Source organism: Pieris rapae, chromosome 16 (assembly GCF_905147795.1).
Source record: "Pieris rapae chromosome 16, ilPieRapa1.1, whole genome shotgun sequence".
Classification (NCBI taxonomy): Eukaryota; Metazoa; Arthropoda; class Insecta; order Lepidoptera; family Pieridae; genus Pieris; species Pieris rapae.
In genome coordinates this window covers 2,561,538-2,578,238 of record NC_059524.1, presented here as the reverse complement: position 1 = coordinate 2,578,238, position 16,701 = coordinate 2,561,538, and the positions used below count along the sequence as shown (strand labels likewise).

The following is a 16,701-nucleotide window of genomic DNA, read 5'->3' as shown; positions in this document are numbered from 1 at the left end:
CAAATTGATTTAACAAAATTCACATTCTCGATATCAATATTTTGATAATTTTCCTAACAAAATATGACATTCCAGATGTTGGTGGTGGCGTCGCGAATCCAGTGAACGTTCGAGCGACGAGTTCGAGGAACAGCCCCGTGTAAGGGTTTGCACGGACTGCCTCGTCCTATACGAGCGGGTGTTGCGACGTCGGCCGACGTTGCCCGACGACTCCGCCCTTTCCACCACAGTGAGTTCCCTCCGCAGCCTCGACGACGAGGAGTCCGTCCGAGAAAACGACGCCTCGCCCTTCCTCTGCGGCCTCCTCGACACGGAGGAGACCGAGCGGGAGTACCACGTCCTCACGAAGTGCTGCTGCGTCGGCCGCGTGCAGTGTTCCCATCGTCCCCTGGACGAGGACGAACTCAACCGCGTCCTCCCGAGGGTTCTCAACTTTCCTTCCCATCTCTTCTCCTGCAAGCGCACCTCGAGCGTCTACACGGACAGTTCGGAGGACGTCGCGTCCCTCGGCTCCGACATTTACGACGACCGGATCCCCCGACACGTCAGATCCGCGCAAATATCCAAAATCGTCGAGTACTTCGAACGAAAAGGCGCCGACTTCAAGTGCGAGTTCAAGGGGCAGAGGGTCAAAATGAGCAACTTTGGCAAGTTCGGCAAGGAGAAGGCCGAGAAGGAATACTTCGTTGACGTCAAGCACAGAAGCGCGGGGAGTCGGATGGAAGTGGTGGGGGAAGAAGGGTGCGGCAGGAAATGCGTCGCCCAGAGACTGATGATCTGCGAAGGAGCCGTCAAATCGAAACTGCCCCTCTTCGATAAAAAGTCATAACGTAAGGGATACGAAGTCGAGAGGCGATCTCAGAAGTAACGTGCGGTCAATTCAATTTGGTTGTCAGTAGAGTTAAAACCAGTGTTAAATTTTTAATCTGTCGACTCACTGATAGATAAACGGACGTATACGTGAAGTGTCTACGTATACGCCCGTAAACGCGACTAAATCGCGAAGGCAGGACGCCTTTGATAGGCCGCGTCTGCTAGAGTACGCCACGACTTTGTCATGTGTCAAATTGTTCAGTGACTTCCAAATAGAGTAAATAAAATTTAAAAACTATTTATATTCCCTAAATATTATATACAAAGCAAGAGCAATATTATATGATCGGTATACATTGTTAAGCAGTATTTCAAGGCTAGTGCCAAGGGTGAAACGTTTGTGACAATATATGAACAAGGTGCTTCCAGAAATTGTGGTTATTCACAATTTTATTTACATCAAATCGTATTGATGATGTAAAAGATTATTTCGTTCTTAAAGAATATTTCGATAGACATTGGCATTGAGTTGACAAGGTGTCGGGATTTCTTTGAGTTATTCTCACTATTTGAAATATCAATGCTATTTTTCAAATCCAAGATTCATAGACACAAAACATTAAGTGTCAACTAATTCTCCCATCTGTCAAAAAGTATCCCTGTGACAGTGACAGTCTGTGAATCTCGTATTGCGTTCTACAGTTTCTGGAGGCACCTAATGACGATTCCGCGTTTATTTGACTGAATATACTAAGCATTTCTTTGGATATATGAGATTATGTAACGGTTGTAGAGATATAGACTAATACTGACCAGAGATGGCCTACGTTTTGACGACTTATGCTCGGTTCCTATTAAGCACTATCCGTCTGTATTTCAATGTCTTTCGTTTGGTTCTATCGTTAAAATATGAGCAATTAAAACCTACTGAAGAGAAGAAACGAGAAGAATAAATTTACGGCAACCGAAAATCCAAACGCGCGTTCCAAAGGCCGTTGCAACTTGGGCTTTTAACAACTGCCTTTCAACCGTCCTAATTATTGAAGGTAGAGAATTTTACGTAGATTTTTCTTCTTATAGCTGATACGTTGGACGCTAGAACTCAGACGTCTGTTGGAATTTCTCGATTCCATAACATATTGGAATATGGATGGATAGGAGGCTATTTTAAAGGTTTTTTAAACTACAGAAATTTGATCAAATTTCGAAGTCAGTTTGTGCAATTGTTATAGAGGCCCGACATAAGTCAAAAACCATTTCGATGGATGTGTATTTTTCAATAGCGACGTTTAGACGCAATGTAAATAATTTAGAGTTAAAAATTAATAGTAATTTATATAAATTTAATTTATGTATACAGTATTACATTACTTGCCAGTTCGCGTGTATATATATTTTTTGAAGGTGGCAACTATTCAAAATTATTTTTCATCGTTTCGCAAATTCGTCCTATAACAAAATTATTTATAATGGTGGGGCGTTCCTAGTCTTAAACGCGTCATTAGTCCAACATAAATTAATTGCACTTAGTATAAGTAAATCGAAGTTTTTATAAATTGGTATTATATTTTTAATATTAACACGAATGTTGCAATATTTTTAAATTAATATGCGGGGTTGGAATTGCGCCGATATAGTGGTCATTATTTCGTGTGTCAAGTTTCATGTATTGACAACTTCAGCAGTAACAGTTGAATGTCAATTTGACGTTGAAGTGTCGAGAACGATATCTTTTATATAGTCGAAAACTAAATTTGTGTGAAAATTTGTCGACATGAAATTTCATACAATTTTTTGACTTTCTATATACAGTACTGTTGAGACATCTCCACGGATCGTAATTTGCGTATGATACATACATAATTAAAATGTTTCTTGAAAATAATAAAACAATATTTATATTGGCGGACTGGGTCCTAGACCTAAGATAATCTCGACTATGTTTGACGATGTTTTTGAACGTTTGTGGAACGTCAGCGACAAAAAGCTAGGATATTGTAGCGGGAGAATATTAATAGAAAAAATATATAAATAATAATTTTGTCGTGTGTCGTTAATTTCGTCAAATATTTAGACGTCTTAGTAATTAAGATAAATATTTGACTTATACCTACTGGAACGTTGATTCAAGGTATATCCAAGGCGTTCTAACCCCGTGTTTATCGTTTCGGTCACATAAATAATTTCTCATATAATCGAGGTAATCATAATTGTAAAATAAATAAATTACATATTTTTGTCATAATCATATCGTCAGGGTATTTTGAATGTAAATATATTTTAAATCTATATAAACCCGATTTATCAGTGCCAAACAAATTGTTTTGTTGTTGGATACTGTGGTAGACTTGAAATTCAGTACAGTATAGTCCTGTCTCTCCTGTATAATGCTGAGAGATTTTACGGTTACCCCATTTTAATTGCTGTCAAATTTATTTTTCTTAGCTTCCTCAATTCCTATCGAACGCCAAATCGGGCAGCTAATTAACGTTAAAAAAACAAGCAATTTTATTTTATGTCATTCTAATCGGTGGCAAGGAAATTCTCTGTTCTCTAAAAGGGCAGTTAGTCTTGGCCCTAAAAGCGCGGCCACACAATAGTTTCGGTGTGGCGTTATATTTCACCCCTCCCCGCCTCGTCTCGCAGGTCACTAGTCCAACGCGCTTGCTGTGAGACCTGTCGTGTGACATGACATGGTATGTCATGTCATACGAGCGTGGTCTAAGGACAGTCGTACGTCAAAGACGTAGATTTGACCCTTCATTGCTTATCCGTTTCTCCCGCTATACACATTTCCCTCACAAATTAGTTCCTAATACCGCAGCCATTTATTCCCGTGTAGGGAACCGTTTTAAATGTTATTGTTTAAAGCACGTATCAGAACAACAACATCCGTCCAGTACTTGTTATTTTCGTTTTCTCGATTCTAAAGTGAAATCCCGAGTGATATTTTTGCGGTTAAATTAAATACTAGAGTTCAGACGCAATTACCGAGCTGTCATGTTCATTAATATAGTATAGAAATTTGTTTTAATAGCGTGTTTTGAAAGTTTTTGTTCCGCGCGTTTCCAATGTGACAGTAGCGCTTCGGTTATCGTGACTTCATCCAATTTGTATACAAATGGGGTCGGTATCGCTATCGCTATTGAAAGTTACAGAGTAAGGGCGCAGGTCCTTGTTTTGTTGCTCGTCGAAACTGTGATTTTTTTAATGTAAATTTTCGCCTTTCTCTATGTTTTATTCACATTTTTTGGCTCGGTTAATTGCGGCTTAATTCACTTAGTTTAAAGGACACACGACACCTATAAAAAAGATGTCAGTTATTCAGTTACAAAAAATGTCTTGTAAATCAATACCTACCAAAAAGTCGCTTGAAAATGTCTTGTGGGGATTTCACTTTTCTTAACCAAAATATGTACTAACAAATCTAAACTGATGACAGCTATGTGAAATATTTTGTTAATATCTATAAATGTAGGATCGAGCGAATGAAATAATGGTTATCGCTCCTCATTATCGTGCATTAAACTAATTCATTGTTATCGTAAACATTAGTCAATTAATATAGTAAATAATTTCCCTTGTGTTGCCACGTTACAATAGAACCTTCCGTTAATAAATAATGTTATGTACTTAAGAAATGGTTATTTCTTGTGGTAATTCTGTTTTACACTAGTAATTAGGGCAATATACACAATTTAGTGTGGATCCGATTTTAATACCATACTATGGGTAGATTGAGAATTCATTTACGTACAATACAAATTCCCAACGACTACGATTTTGTATTGGTAAATTAAAGTTATATAAATATAAATTGCTATATTGTTTTACCAACGTAAATTACGTTTTTACCGACACTTTTGAGTTAGCATTATCGATTCGTAAACGTCAAAATATAGAATATTGTGTCTGTTGTGAGAATAAAAGCGACTACCGACATTTTTGTATAAGGTAAATGTTATTTTGCCTAATTTATGCCGTACTTATCTCGGATAGACTGCACTTGCCACCACAAACGCATATCAGTGGAATGTTAGTTTTTAGTTATTTTTATAGTTATAGTTAACGTTTTAGATAACATGAGGTGGATATAAAATCCGTACTTAATGTTACCATCTCATCTTTTCTAAATCGTGAATTAAGTTATTGTATAGCTAACGTTCCTTTAAGGCACTAACTTAGAATTTCGTTACGGTTGTGTCAAGCCCGGGTTTGCAATAGTTATTCATAGTTGAGCCAACGAGGCCCACGGATTTCATTTGTAAGATGTGGTAATAAATATATTTTGTTTCAATACGCTGTTTTATTTAATATATCCAGACTGGTACGTTTCTGGTACTTGAAGTTGAAAGTAATTTTAAAAAATCATCAAAAACATTGTCTTTCACGGGAAGCGTTTCTTTCTCTGATGCAATTTGAATATTTTGCGGGCAATGTTTTGAGCCAGTTCACTGATAACATTCCCACATATACACATGCAAAAAGATAATCACTTGTGAATGTATATATAGTATGATGGTTAGCCTACTGCAACTCAAAACAATGTTACATAGAAATCTTTCCTAGGATTTTTCCCGTAAGGCAAATTCAATATAATGTTAAACGAACTAGCTTAGTTGGTTATAATAGTAACTCATAAACCAGAGCTCGTAAGTGTCTCGTGTTCTTTGTCAATGCCACGATTGGATCGCCTTACATTGTAGCGTTCATTAAGAATAATAAATTTATTGCAGTCTAGAATCAAATACACAACCTGTATTGTCATTTGTAAGCCACTCGATAAACACTACTCTTAGATGTGTCATTCATTAGAAATTATGATCCAAAGGCGATACCTTTTCCAAGAAGGTGACTTGTCGATTATTGTAACATGTTGGTTTCAAGATGTTTTACCTGCTTAACTTTACGGACAAATGTTAAATGCGCACACAGGCACGGTGCACAGCCGTGAATTGATCATGCGATCCCTCGCCATTCCCATGAGATTCGCACGCTACAGCCACTAGTCCAACACTGCTTTATTTCATACTTTATAAAGTGTATAAATAATCAATATTATTAATTTAACATATTCCACTATAACTTTAGTATCATAAATACGAATATAAGGGCCTGTTTCACAATGTATGTATAAAGTGTCAAATAGCTATGCAACACATAAATTATTCGAAAGATAAAAGTTCCAAATAAGATACTTCGAATTTCATGACGTATAGCGCTATCTGACAGTCGTGAAACGGAAAAATACTATTTATCATACCAATAAGTAATAAATAGCTTATTTGGAACTTATCCGGACATTGTGAAACAGGCCCTAAGTATGTTAATTTTAAGCTGTAGGTACGTAAGTATTGTAAAATATTATCGTTTATGACTTATAATAAATATGAATTATAAAAAGAGACTTTATCGGTATGGTAGATACCTTAAAGATAAAATAAACAAGCACAAAAAGGAATTCTATTTTACTAATCTAAATAGGATGTAAAGATATCGCCTTTCCACTCATTCCATACTCACAAACTTTAAAATATCCTGTTTCAAGTGGAGATAACAATTTATAGATTTGTATTGTATATACAAATGTTGCCATATAGACGCCATTATAATTGACTATTTTTTCTGATACATATTGATACCGTGGCCCATGGACACTGCCAGAAGGCTTACAAACGCGGACTTTTATGAATTGGTACGCTCTTTTCTTGAAGGACTTTTTTTAATTGATTGTAGCACTTAAAGAAATTTAAGATTTTCATTTTTTTGGCATCACTAAAACATTCTTAAATTACTTGTATAGAACCATAAATCTGTTAACATCTTACGAGTTAAGATCCATAATTGCTACGTACATTTTTAACACCCTTAAAAATATTATATATTTAGATATATTTTTTAGGATAAATTAGGTATAGGTAATTTTGAAACACAGAATATCGTTATTGAATAAAAACTCATTTAATCAAATTAAATAAAGTCACGATACTGCAACACATTGATCAAGCATTAAAGAAGTATTTTGTTAGGTATCGCAGCTACACGCTTTGAATGTCTTCGGAGGTGGCTTCTGTAAATAAAGGCAGTTTATAAGTTCTATTGAGTCATCTATATTTTATTGAAAATAGTATGATAAAGCATTTAGCGAGTTAAAATAAAACAGAAACGAACTGATTAATGTTCAAAATCGGTCCTATAGTCGGAAATTGCGTCCAACAATTGAGCTATTACAACAAAGAAGTTTATACAAAACGGGTCAATTTAAAAAAAAAAACAAGACAACATCACTTTTAAACAGGTGTGACCCACTCACGTGGAAACAGAGAAAATTGTTACCTATAAGTTCCTAACTGCGAATACAGAGTTATTTTCAATTTAATCGAATATGACATGTGCCTGACACACGCCGTTGACTTTTTACAAGCCTCTAATTTTTCCTCATGATATTTTCGTGTACTGTTTGAGCGAATATTAAATGTTAAATAGAAGCTCTATCGGTGAACGGCTGGTGATCGAATCTTCGATCTTAGGGATAAGAATCAGAGAAAAAAAAAGAAAAAAGAAGATAATATTTAGATAATGATTTCTATCATACGCTAGGTGCCCTCTGCCCCTCTTTGGGACTATAAATCAGTATTATCATTAAACACTACCACATAAGTCTTTTAAAATAAAGTAAAATTCACCCGAACTTGTCCTTCGCATGGATCTTTCCATTTTTTGCCACCTGCACCGAACCCGCCAAAAAACTGCTTTATCTTCTCAAAGTTTTGATAGACCAGGCCGAGTAGAGCCATGAAGACTGTGGACCCTCCAATAATTGGGAACCATCCTCCTGAACTGTCTCCAAAGATCCAGTCCAGCCATCCGGCTCCAGGGGGTGGGGATGTACCACGTGATTGTGCTCGGATAGCAGCAAGCCGTTTTCGCTCTAATTCCTCCGCACTTAAAAAATTACGAAACATAGCTTATATTGTTATTACATGTCCGTATGTGTCTTTGATTAACTCAAGAGTAGCTGATAATCATTGTTGGTTATGGTATTAAAAAATAGTGAAATTAATAAAATAAAATTATAATACATATTAATTAAAAAATCCGATATTTAAAACAATGTAATCTTAACATCTTTGTAACATCTCGCAAATGTTATGAAAACAATATTTCAATAAAGACGCTGATAGGTAAGCAGTCCAAACATCGAGTTGTAATAAATTCGCGTTTATATCCATTAAAAAAGTTTTATTAAAACCTATTGAGAAATGTAAAATACGCCTTACCAATCACACATTGCATTGGTACAAAGGTTACTTGTGTTAAGAAGCTTCTCGCCACAGCATTTTGTATATTTATATTATTTTATTATCAAAAATAATTTCTGCGTCGTCTCCGTGTGACAGCCATCGTGACAAGTAGCAAAATATTTCTTCTTTTCTGTCAACTCGAACTATGCACTTTACACTACAAAGGTTTATTTATATGGATATATTTGTAGAGTTATACCACAATATCTCTCGTTTGCGAGAGTATAAAGCAATCATCGTTAAACTCCTTTAAATGTTTTTATTGTAATAACCAATTTACATTTTTAGACTACAAATCTATTCTAGTATCTAAGACGAAAAAGTGCTGTGTTCCGTTTGATTGTCGTTTGCCAACAGATTATAGTCATTACCGCTTAAAATGTTAAAGCTTCGTTTCTGCATGATTGGTCAAACGAAGTCACGGCTCGTGACGTATTTGTTATTTGGACCAATTGCCATCAAGCGCTACGGGCGATAGTTTTATCTCACTCTTGATAGTATTGTCCCTTGGGTAGAATGCCTAGCGAACCCCGAGGGCCCATTTTAAGGGCGTGTGATGGGCTGAGGTATTTTTAGAGTGCGGTCTCGCTACCCCTCTGAATAGCAGAGGGATTTGAGTGAAGACCCAGCCCCACAGGCGCGTTAAGCTCGACATTTTAGATGCGGGCCTGCATAAGTGCCCACCTTCACTTCATCTCATTAAAAAAAACACAGTAGAGTATGTAGGAAGTCGAGAAGTAAAGTTGTATGAAAAAGACGGTTCGTGTCAACAATTTTTCTCACAAATTTAGTTTTCGATCTTCTACATATACCTACTACTGGTAAGGCATCTTGATTAAGCCCTCAGGATAGTTTGTCAAGTGTTATTAAAAAGATAAGCTGCTGAAAACTTATTGAAAAGACTTAACCATATTTTGCAACGGGTTTTAAAGAATAAAAATGTTCTAAATTAAATTATTATAATGTTAGGCTTACTGTGCTATCAATGTCGCCTTCTTTACACGCACACTTATAAGCATTAGAGGCAGGATTAAGATTAATTTTACTATAGGAAGTCACCGAAAACATCTTATATAGGAGTGCAAGCAAACCAGCTCCAACAACCAGGCCTGCAGCCAAAGGGATCCAACTATCACGGCTGCTCATGTCACCTTAAACTGTAATAAAACTTTCATAGACATCGCTTACCGCTAAACGACTATTATAAGCGTACTGTTAATCTATGGAAAATTCATTAATAGTATTTTTAAGAGAAAATTCTTTTAATGTTTTTTCATCTTACCACTTGGTAAAAATTTAACAAAAATAGAAGCAACGCTTAGAATTATATACGTAATACTTTTTGATTTTTATATATGTCTTTCATTATAAAGCGATGTTATTATTTGGTCTTCGATATCCTGGTTCGTGGGCTCGTCGAACCAAGTTCGGATTGCAATAAAAGAAAGTCTGGTTGTCGTTAAAGTGTTACTAATGATACAGAGGCACGAAATGTTTATGGCCCATGCCCCATTGGTGAACAAGGGTCACCTTAAGCTTGGTCCAAAACTGTCGTACAACTTACTTGAAATCTTAATTTAAGTAATTCATATTCGCTAGACGTAAATGAGGTAGGGCGTGCTTTGAAAAACAATTATAATATTTTTAAAAATAGTTATTTGTTACAGTCGTTATACTTTTAAAGGAAAATATATGTTCTATATTTTGTAATTATATTCAATTTAAATTCTGTAAACAATGTAAATCCTATTGACATTTTTAAAGAAAACCAATAAGATAACAAAAAAAAATTGTCTATGGTGACCACTAATCGGATACTTGTCCAAGTATACAATAATTCAATTATCAATTACTAAGGAGAGAATTTTTATTTTAAATTATTTAAATATAATTATATTATAAAATACATATTTATTTAAAATAAAAATTTGTGGGCTTTTGAGTTTTGACTTATGTGATATTGTTTTTATAATTATAATATTTATCCTTATCCAATAGATACATTATCATTCGTTTAGCAATGGTGAAAGAAAAACCTTATTGAATTTTTACGAATGATACTTGTAAGCGTTCTAAGAAACGAAGCCGTATTAGTAACAAAAAACAAGAAGTCAATTTGATATTATTGAGTATCGACATTCTTAAGGTTGTGCTTTCCCAGACAAGGACTATAGCTATAAGTCATCTCATTGGGCAATTAGGAACCAATCAAAAAAGAGTAAATTAACACGTACATTATTTTACTTGTCCCTTATTCGTCGGCGTTACCGATGCCCATTAACATTCTCCTGTGATGACTTTTGTCTTTGATTCAGTGAAAACTGAAACAATAAACTTCAATACTTCACTGAACAGTCATCACTGGACATTGATATTATTATCGTCAAGCGTCGCAACCCACACTCCACAGGTCACTTAACTTTCAAGTTTCGACCCGAGTCGGTGCCGGCAGTGATACTTGTGATTACAATTATTTGAAATACGGTCTGTTTTTGTTGACAACTCGCGACTATAAACTGAAAAATACTTTTTATTTAAGCTAATATCATCGAGGGATCACTAAAACAGGAATCTTAGGTAACTACTATTATTGTATTATACATCCATGAAATATTTGTTTATAACTTTATATTTTTACAGTGTAGTTAGTCCATTATTATCTAACTAATACAATACGTTCTCTATTTCAGGAATATGTCAGGTAAAAGGAAACATATAGATATGTATCTTGGAGAAATTTTTAAGGAATTCATTTCCTTAAAAGACAAGGATCTCAAAAAATCACAAGAAGTATTTAACAGTGTCTTTGAACAGGTGAAACAAAAGATGGAAGAGCAATGTAATTACTTTAGTAAATATGCTAAACAGGTATGTTCAATTGCTTTATATAATTTTATGAATGCATGCCTGCTTGTATGTACAAGTAATACATATTAATTAAATCTTTATGAGTACAATACTTATGAAATATGAAAAATAGATTAATAATATTAAAAAAGACTAAATTCAGACTATATTGTACTACATTTGCTTATGAAACAAAATACTATAACAAAGTTAGGATTTGGTTTAGTAATGTAATTTGCAATTATACTGACATACTGAATAGTGTTTCTGTGTAATATAAATTATATTGTATTGTTAAAATAGTCCTTATATAAATAGCCACAGAGTCTCATTAAAGATTCTTGGATTCAATTTTTTGGCATAAACAAAAGAATATTATCTATAAATATAAATATATCTCATGTATTGATTAAATAATTTGCATAAAGCTTTTTAATATACAAGGTACTCTATGCCGGGAGTGTGTATGATGGTATCAAAGTGACTAAATTAGATGAATTTGACATGAACATAGTTATACGACTACCAATAAATTATGATGATGGAGAGGATGGGATTATATTGGAGAATGCTCAGCCTGGATTTGTCAAAATGAAAATAAGCAGACCATTTGATAATCTTGATAAGCAGAAGGTGTATTTATATTTCCATAATAATTCAAATTTTTTCAGTATAGTCTGTGCAGAAAGAGAACTAGAATGTTGTGTAAAGAAACTGAGATAATTCTTATTTCCTGTGTTGTTTTATTTTACTTATCACAATAGTTATACTTTAAGTTATTCAAATAAAGTTTCAATGGAAAAAAACAACAAAAAAGGTTTGTTTCTGCACAGACTACTGAACTTTTGCATGGGACAAGCTCTCTATTTCTGGCGTGTTTGAATAGAAATGGATTAGTTAAAAAGATATCATTAGAGCAATTGATTTTGTAAGAAATGGAGGGTTAGTGTTTGCAAGAGAGTAATTATATAGATCTTGGTTAATAATAAACCTACTTGATGTTATCAAAATATCAGTTAATTTATATTTCAATTAAAAAATGATAAGGAATTTGCATTAAAAAATGAAATTCTGTTATCAAGGATTAGGTTTATTATAATATGTAGAATATTTGAGACATTTGGCATTGTGCAGCTTTGAAGTACAATTTAATCCTATATATAATAATGGTCTTCTTAGCTCCTCTCAGCTGGCTTAAACCCTACAATTGAATGTCGTAGGAATATAATATATTTTTTTAGGAGTCAGTCGCAATCTCTGTGAAACAGTAACAGTTTTAAATATTACATTTATATTTAGTTGAGTCGTTAACAGACTTTAAAATTGTCTATGTAGATGCAGTGGTACTCTGTAATTTCTATTAGAAATTATATATACCTCTTTCAATATCTTCAGCGTAGCAGAATATTGGGCGCGGAAAAATGAATATGGAACTCAGGATCAGTCGCTGTCGCTGTTGGGAGTTTAGAGATTATGCTGTTACGAGATAAAAAAGAGAAATTACGACACACTCAAAAATAAATGATGATAACTCAAGACAAACATTTAATCTCGTGTTGGTAATTTTTAAACTCTCACCTTCCAGAGATGTAACAGTAGATAGCAAACGGAAAATTTTTGTGATTAGGTCGAACGAACGGTATGCACCGGTCGAATATGTCAATTGTAGATTTTTTTTAGTAGATACGTTTTTTGAGCGTATTTAGTTTTTTTAGGATTGGGAAAACTGTCACAAAGTGACAAGAGATTGGCGTGACAGTGATAAATATCTTCTCCAAAACAAATTTCGTCAGTGGTTGCACAGTATAATACAGAAGGCCCTTAACGCTATGAACAATGAGGTCACAGTTAATGGTGTGAAGTATGACTTAAAATATAAATCATCCGGACCCGCGTATACATTGAATATTGAAAACAAAACTGAATCTTTCTATCTTGATGTGGATTTAGTACCTGTCATACGATTTATGCTTCCGCGTTGGCCCAAGGGTTACAGGTATGTTGGTGAAATGTGTGAAACCGTAGTATAACTGTAGCACAAAATGTGTCTAATGGCACTAAGGAATTATGTAACTTTTACCTGAAATTTTTCATAAACTTACGCACACTAAATAGAGTTTAAATTTTTCTTACCGATGAAATTGTATCGTGAGCCTCAGTTAACTGAAACAGTGTTTTTTCATATTCCCCGTACCTAACTTAAATAATTCCGTAACACATGAGGTCGTTCTAGGTACGGTTAAGGATAACATCGTGAGGAAACCGGTATGCCTTATACCCTAAAAGTCGGATAATGTTTTATTTTATGTTTAATTTTTAGCTTTTTTAATGTAATAAATAGGTGGCTCACCTGATTTTAAGTGATACCGCCACACATAAAATGACTGCTTGAATCCTGTGCATGGTTTCCACGCAGTTTTTAAAAACGGTTTGAGGAATACGTTCCCATTCTGCTGTAATTACTTTTTTGTTTTACTCACAACATCCTAGATATGCTCAATTGGATTAAGGTCCGAACTTCCAGCTAATCTAAACGATGGCTCCAAACTAACTTCTACTCCTCTTACGGCTTTGAGGATCATACGATTCAGCAATGCCTGACTTACCACAAAGTGGTCATATCTTGTGCATTCTTTCTCGAACCAATCTCTTTATACCGTTGTGAACTTGCTTAAGTGAGCTGTAAAAGAAAGATGAAAGAAGAGAATCATTTAGATTTAATTTGCAGATAGAAGTTTTAAAATTTTTGTAATCGGTAAAAAATCGTTCCGGTAATTCGCGAGATTAGTAAAGCAATTTTATAGTACCTATTCAGTATTTTTCTCTTGTTTTCTCAAATTTGTATTTGGTACAAAAGCAAATATGCTTACAGTAACATGCCATACATCGTCAAATTGATAAAAACTTTTTTCTTCCCCAAAAGAGTTTATTTGCAAATTTCAAATCTATGAACCTCAGAATAAGGTTCTGAGCCCTATTCTGAGATTTGAAATGGAAATTAATGGTTTATAATATTTCAGGAATATAGATGACGATAAAGCTAAAGATTGGTTAGTGGTACCAAAGCCAAACAAAGCTTTGGATGCTAAAGAGCAAAACCAATGTTGGCGGCTCTCGTTTCAGGAGCAAGAGAGGAAAGTTATGAAAAATTTGAAGCAGTTGAAAGTTGTCATAAGATTGGTGGGTTTTTATTTTATGGGCACACCTGATGCTCGTATTTTTCTATTAAAAATTCACAGTCTTCAACTACTGAGTGGTCTCCCGGCGCTGTCTGGAAGTTTAATAAACAAAAAAAAACGAACTACATTTTGGCTTTGGACATTTTTCGTATATAAAAATTCTGAAGGACATTCGTAATCTGCTTATAAATATTATCTATATTAAAATCAATATTACTAATTAAAATGTATAATCTAAATTTTTGCTTTATCCAACCAATTCATTGTGAACTAGTTACTGAGCCAATTTTTTTCTCAGGTAAAAAAACTTCGCGACGTCCTTGGCCTAAAGTATATCGCCAGTTATTACATCAAAACCTTGTTTCTATGGAAAATCCAGAAAATAAACGACGACAAATATTGGGAGAATAATATTGGTCTCATTTTTAAGGACATGATAGATGAGTTTTATAAAGCAGTCGATAATAAATGTATCCCTTACTTCTGGAACGAGAAAAATAATCTCATTGGGGCAATCAAACCGACAATTCTGAAGGTGTACGCCGACAAACTCAACGAGGTACTTAAAACCATTAACGCTAATGATCTTGACAAAGTGCCAGAATATCTACTAACATCTGAGGAATTGGAAACGTTTAAGAAATCCGAGTTTTATCTCAGGTTACAAGTGATTCCAGTCAAACTTTCCATTGATAGCACTGACTCTCCATCCAGTCAATCAAAGAAAAGTGATAACTCCAAAGATATGAACAATGTTATTGAAAACCTAATGGATAAAGTTGCTCTTTTAACTAAAAGGGTCAATGAACAGGAGATGAGGATTAAAGCTTTGGAATTAAAGAATGGGCAAGCAGAAATTTTTTCTGGAGTGTGCTATAACAATACTCAAGACTTATTGGTTTTTGAATAAAACCTTTCAAAAATGCAACACTGATTCTTGGGGTTTACATAAATTTCAGTTTCACACCTGATGGGTTTCAACCATTCAACTTCTCAGTAACACTTGTTCAGAGTACTCCACGCACTTTTTCACCTTTCAGCTTATAAAAACTTTTATTGAGACCTCGGTTCTCTACATTTTTGGTACAACTATCAATTGGAGATATAGCAAACCATTGTAAAACTTGCTTTTGCTCTGCTTTCAACTTCTGCGTTAACAATTCCTCTTGCAACACATATTCCGTCTTCGTTTGAATCGTTAAATACCATTTTAAACGTAATCGCGGGGCTACCATCAGATTCCAGTTACTATTTTCAGCCAGAACAGATGTATCACATATCACTTCTCCTATGTAGGAAGAACAGGATACCTGACTCCTATATGATTCTTCCATGTCAGTCTTCGGGTAGCTCTTAATACAAACTTTCTCACTGCCACACCCTTCGGGTTCCATAAACGCTCGGAACGTTTTCTAGTGTGAAATCGATTCTAGCGCTTATTGGCTAATCTAGGGTTATCTCTCTTTTATCTTCGTCGTAGAAATCTTGGGGTGATCACAGCCCATTCCTATTTATGCCTATTATCACATCGGGGTCCAATAGGTGATAGTTAGTGGACACAAACGTCGGGTATTCCAGACCGACAAATCAGGACGATCCTAAGACCACGTGTTCCTTGGTTAAGCAAGTCTTGTCTAAAAGCGCCAACCAGATAACAACTAATGCCCCCGGTTCTATAAAAAAAAAAACTTTAGTATTGCTATATTCCTACTCTATGACAATGTCTAAGCTTCGTCAAAGTGTAAGTTTGTGTGATAAGTATATTGTAAGGAGTACAAGGATAGAAAGCAAATGTTTTGATCTTAGAATTAAATTAGTAATAAGTTAGAAATAAAAAAGTAAGATAAAGGGCCTTATAATAAAAATTATGAAAAAATATGATTATAACTGATTAAATGATATACATATAAATGATTAATAAGTGTTTAATAGATATGATTGTAATATTATTCAATGAGTATATATTGGGATTCCATTATTAAATTTTGAAACATAAATTAAAATGTATTTTAGATATTATTTACGTGTGAATTACATTCATAAATGTTTGTAGTTAAAATCGTATGACAGTTATAGTATTGGTAGGCATTAAGATTTATAATATTATGATTTTTATAAGATAATAAAGTTCCTTTTACAATAATTATATAAATAAATAACTTACTCGAAATACAGAATTAGCCAACTTATAACTTTTTATGAAACAGAAAAGAGGCTATCATCAAAAACCTGAAGCGAAAAAAATCAAATAACTTGCAATAGTTATTTTTTTCTTACCAACCCATATGCATGTTTCAGTCAACATTCTAAAAATAGGAAAAGGTAGAAAATAATTTACCACTGCCAACATAAAATGTAATGCCATTTCGCGACTTGATTTTTCTAAAGCGAATTTTGAGAATAAAGACTTTAAAAATTGAATTGATGTTTCCTTTATGAATAAAATAAGAGTGATAGTAAGATTATTAACCTAGCAGCAAACGTTAATGTGTACGTTAAAAAGTTCAGGGAAGATGCCTAACTTTGATTTATGGAGATTATTTATGTAATAATAAAAT

At 34.1% G+C, this 16,701-nt stretch overlaps 2 protein-coding genes and 1 long non-coding RNA gene across 6 annotated transcripts in view; 2 read left to right on the top strand and 1 right to left on the bottom strand.

The window, feature by feature from the left end:
* LOC111003131 overlaps window positions 1-5,110 on the top strand; it is a 95,022-nt gene extending 89,912 nt beyond the window's left edge. The window contains exon 10 of the mRNA XM_022273499.2: window positions 76-5,110. Coding sequence (XP_022129191.2) covers window positions 76-829 — 754 coding nt within the window. The 3' untranslated portion in view covers window positions 830-5,110. The remainder of the gene's footprint in view (window positions 1-75) is intronic.
* Window positions 5,111-6,752: 1,642 nt separating this feature from the next.
* Window positions 6,753-9,851, bottom strand: LOC111003216. The gene is made up of 5 exons (XR_002600576.2): window positions 9,682-9,851; window positions 9,093-9,274; window positions 8,094-8,274; window positions 7,500-7,758; window positions 6,753-6,883 (listed from the first exon to the last, which is right to left on the bottom strand). It is a non-coding gene; the product is annotated as an uncharacterized LOC111003216 (long non-coding RNA).
* Window positions 9,852-10,395: 544 nt separating this feature from the next.
* On the top strand, window positions 10,396-16,564 carry LOC111003142. Of its 4 annotated transcripts, none has more exons than XM_022273511.2 (7): window positions 10,398-10,577; window positions 10,657-10,694; window positions 10,808-10,985; window positions 11,409-11,597; window positions 12,680-12,960; window positions 13,985-14,144; window positions 14,442-16,564. In XM_022273511.2, the coding sequence occupies exons 3-7, from the start codon at window positions 10,812-10,814 to the stop codon at window positions 15,051-15,053; spliced, it is 1,416 nt and encodes a 471-aa protein (XP_022129203.1). In that variant the 5' UTR covers window positions 10,398-10,577; window positions 10,657-10,694; window positions 10,808-10,811; the 3' UTR covers window positions 15,054-16,564. The 4 variants fall into 4 exon arrangements, with proteins under 4 accessions (XP_022129218.1, XP_022129203.1, XP_045487574.1 ...); XM_022273520.2 differs by having other exon boundaries at window positions 10,401-10,527; XM_022273526.2 differs by lacking the exon at window positions 10,657-10,694 and having other exon boundaries at window positions 10,396-10,601.
* Window positions 16,565-16,701: the final 137 nt, after the last annotated feature.

Coding starts and splice junctions, on each gene's coding strand:
- LOC111003142 (XM_022273526.2), top strand. CDS start 10,812: ATGTCAGGTAAAAGGAAACATATAGATATGTATCTTGGAGAAATTTTT. Junction 11,598..12,679: donor ATAATCTTGATAAGCAGAAG/GTGTATTTATAT, acceptor TAGTTTTTTTAG/GATTGGGAAAACTGTCACAA. Junction 12,961..13,984: donor CGTTGGCCCAAGGGTTACAG/GTATGTTGGTGA, acceptor ATAATATTTCAG/GAATATAGATGACGATAAAG.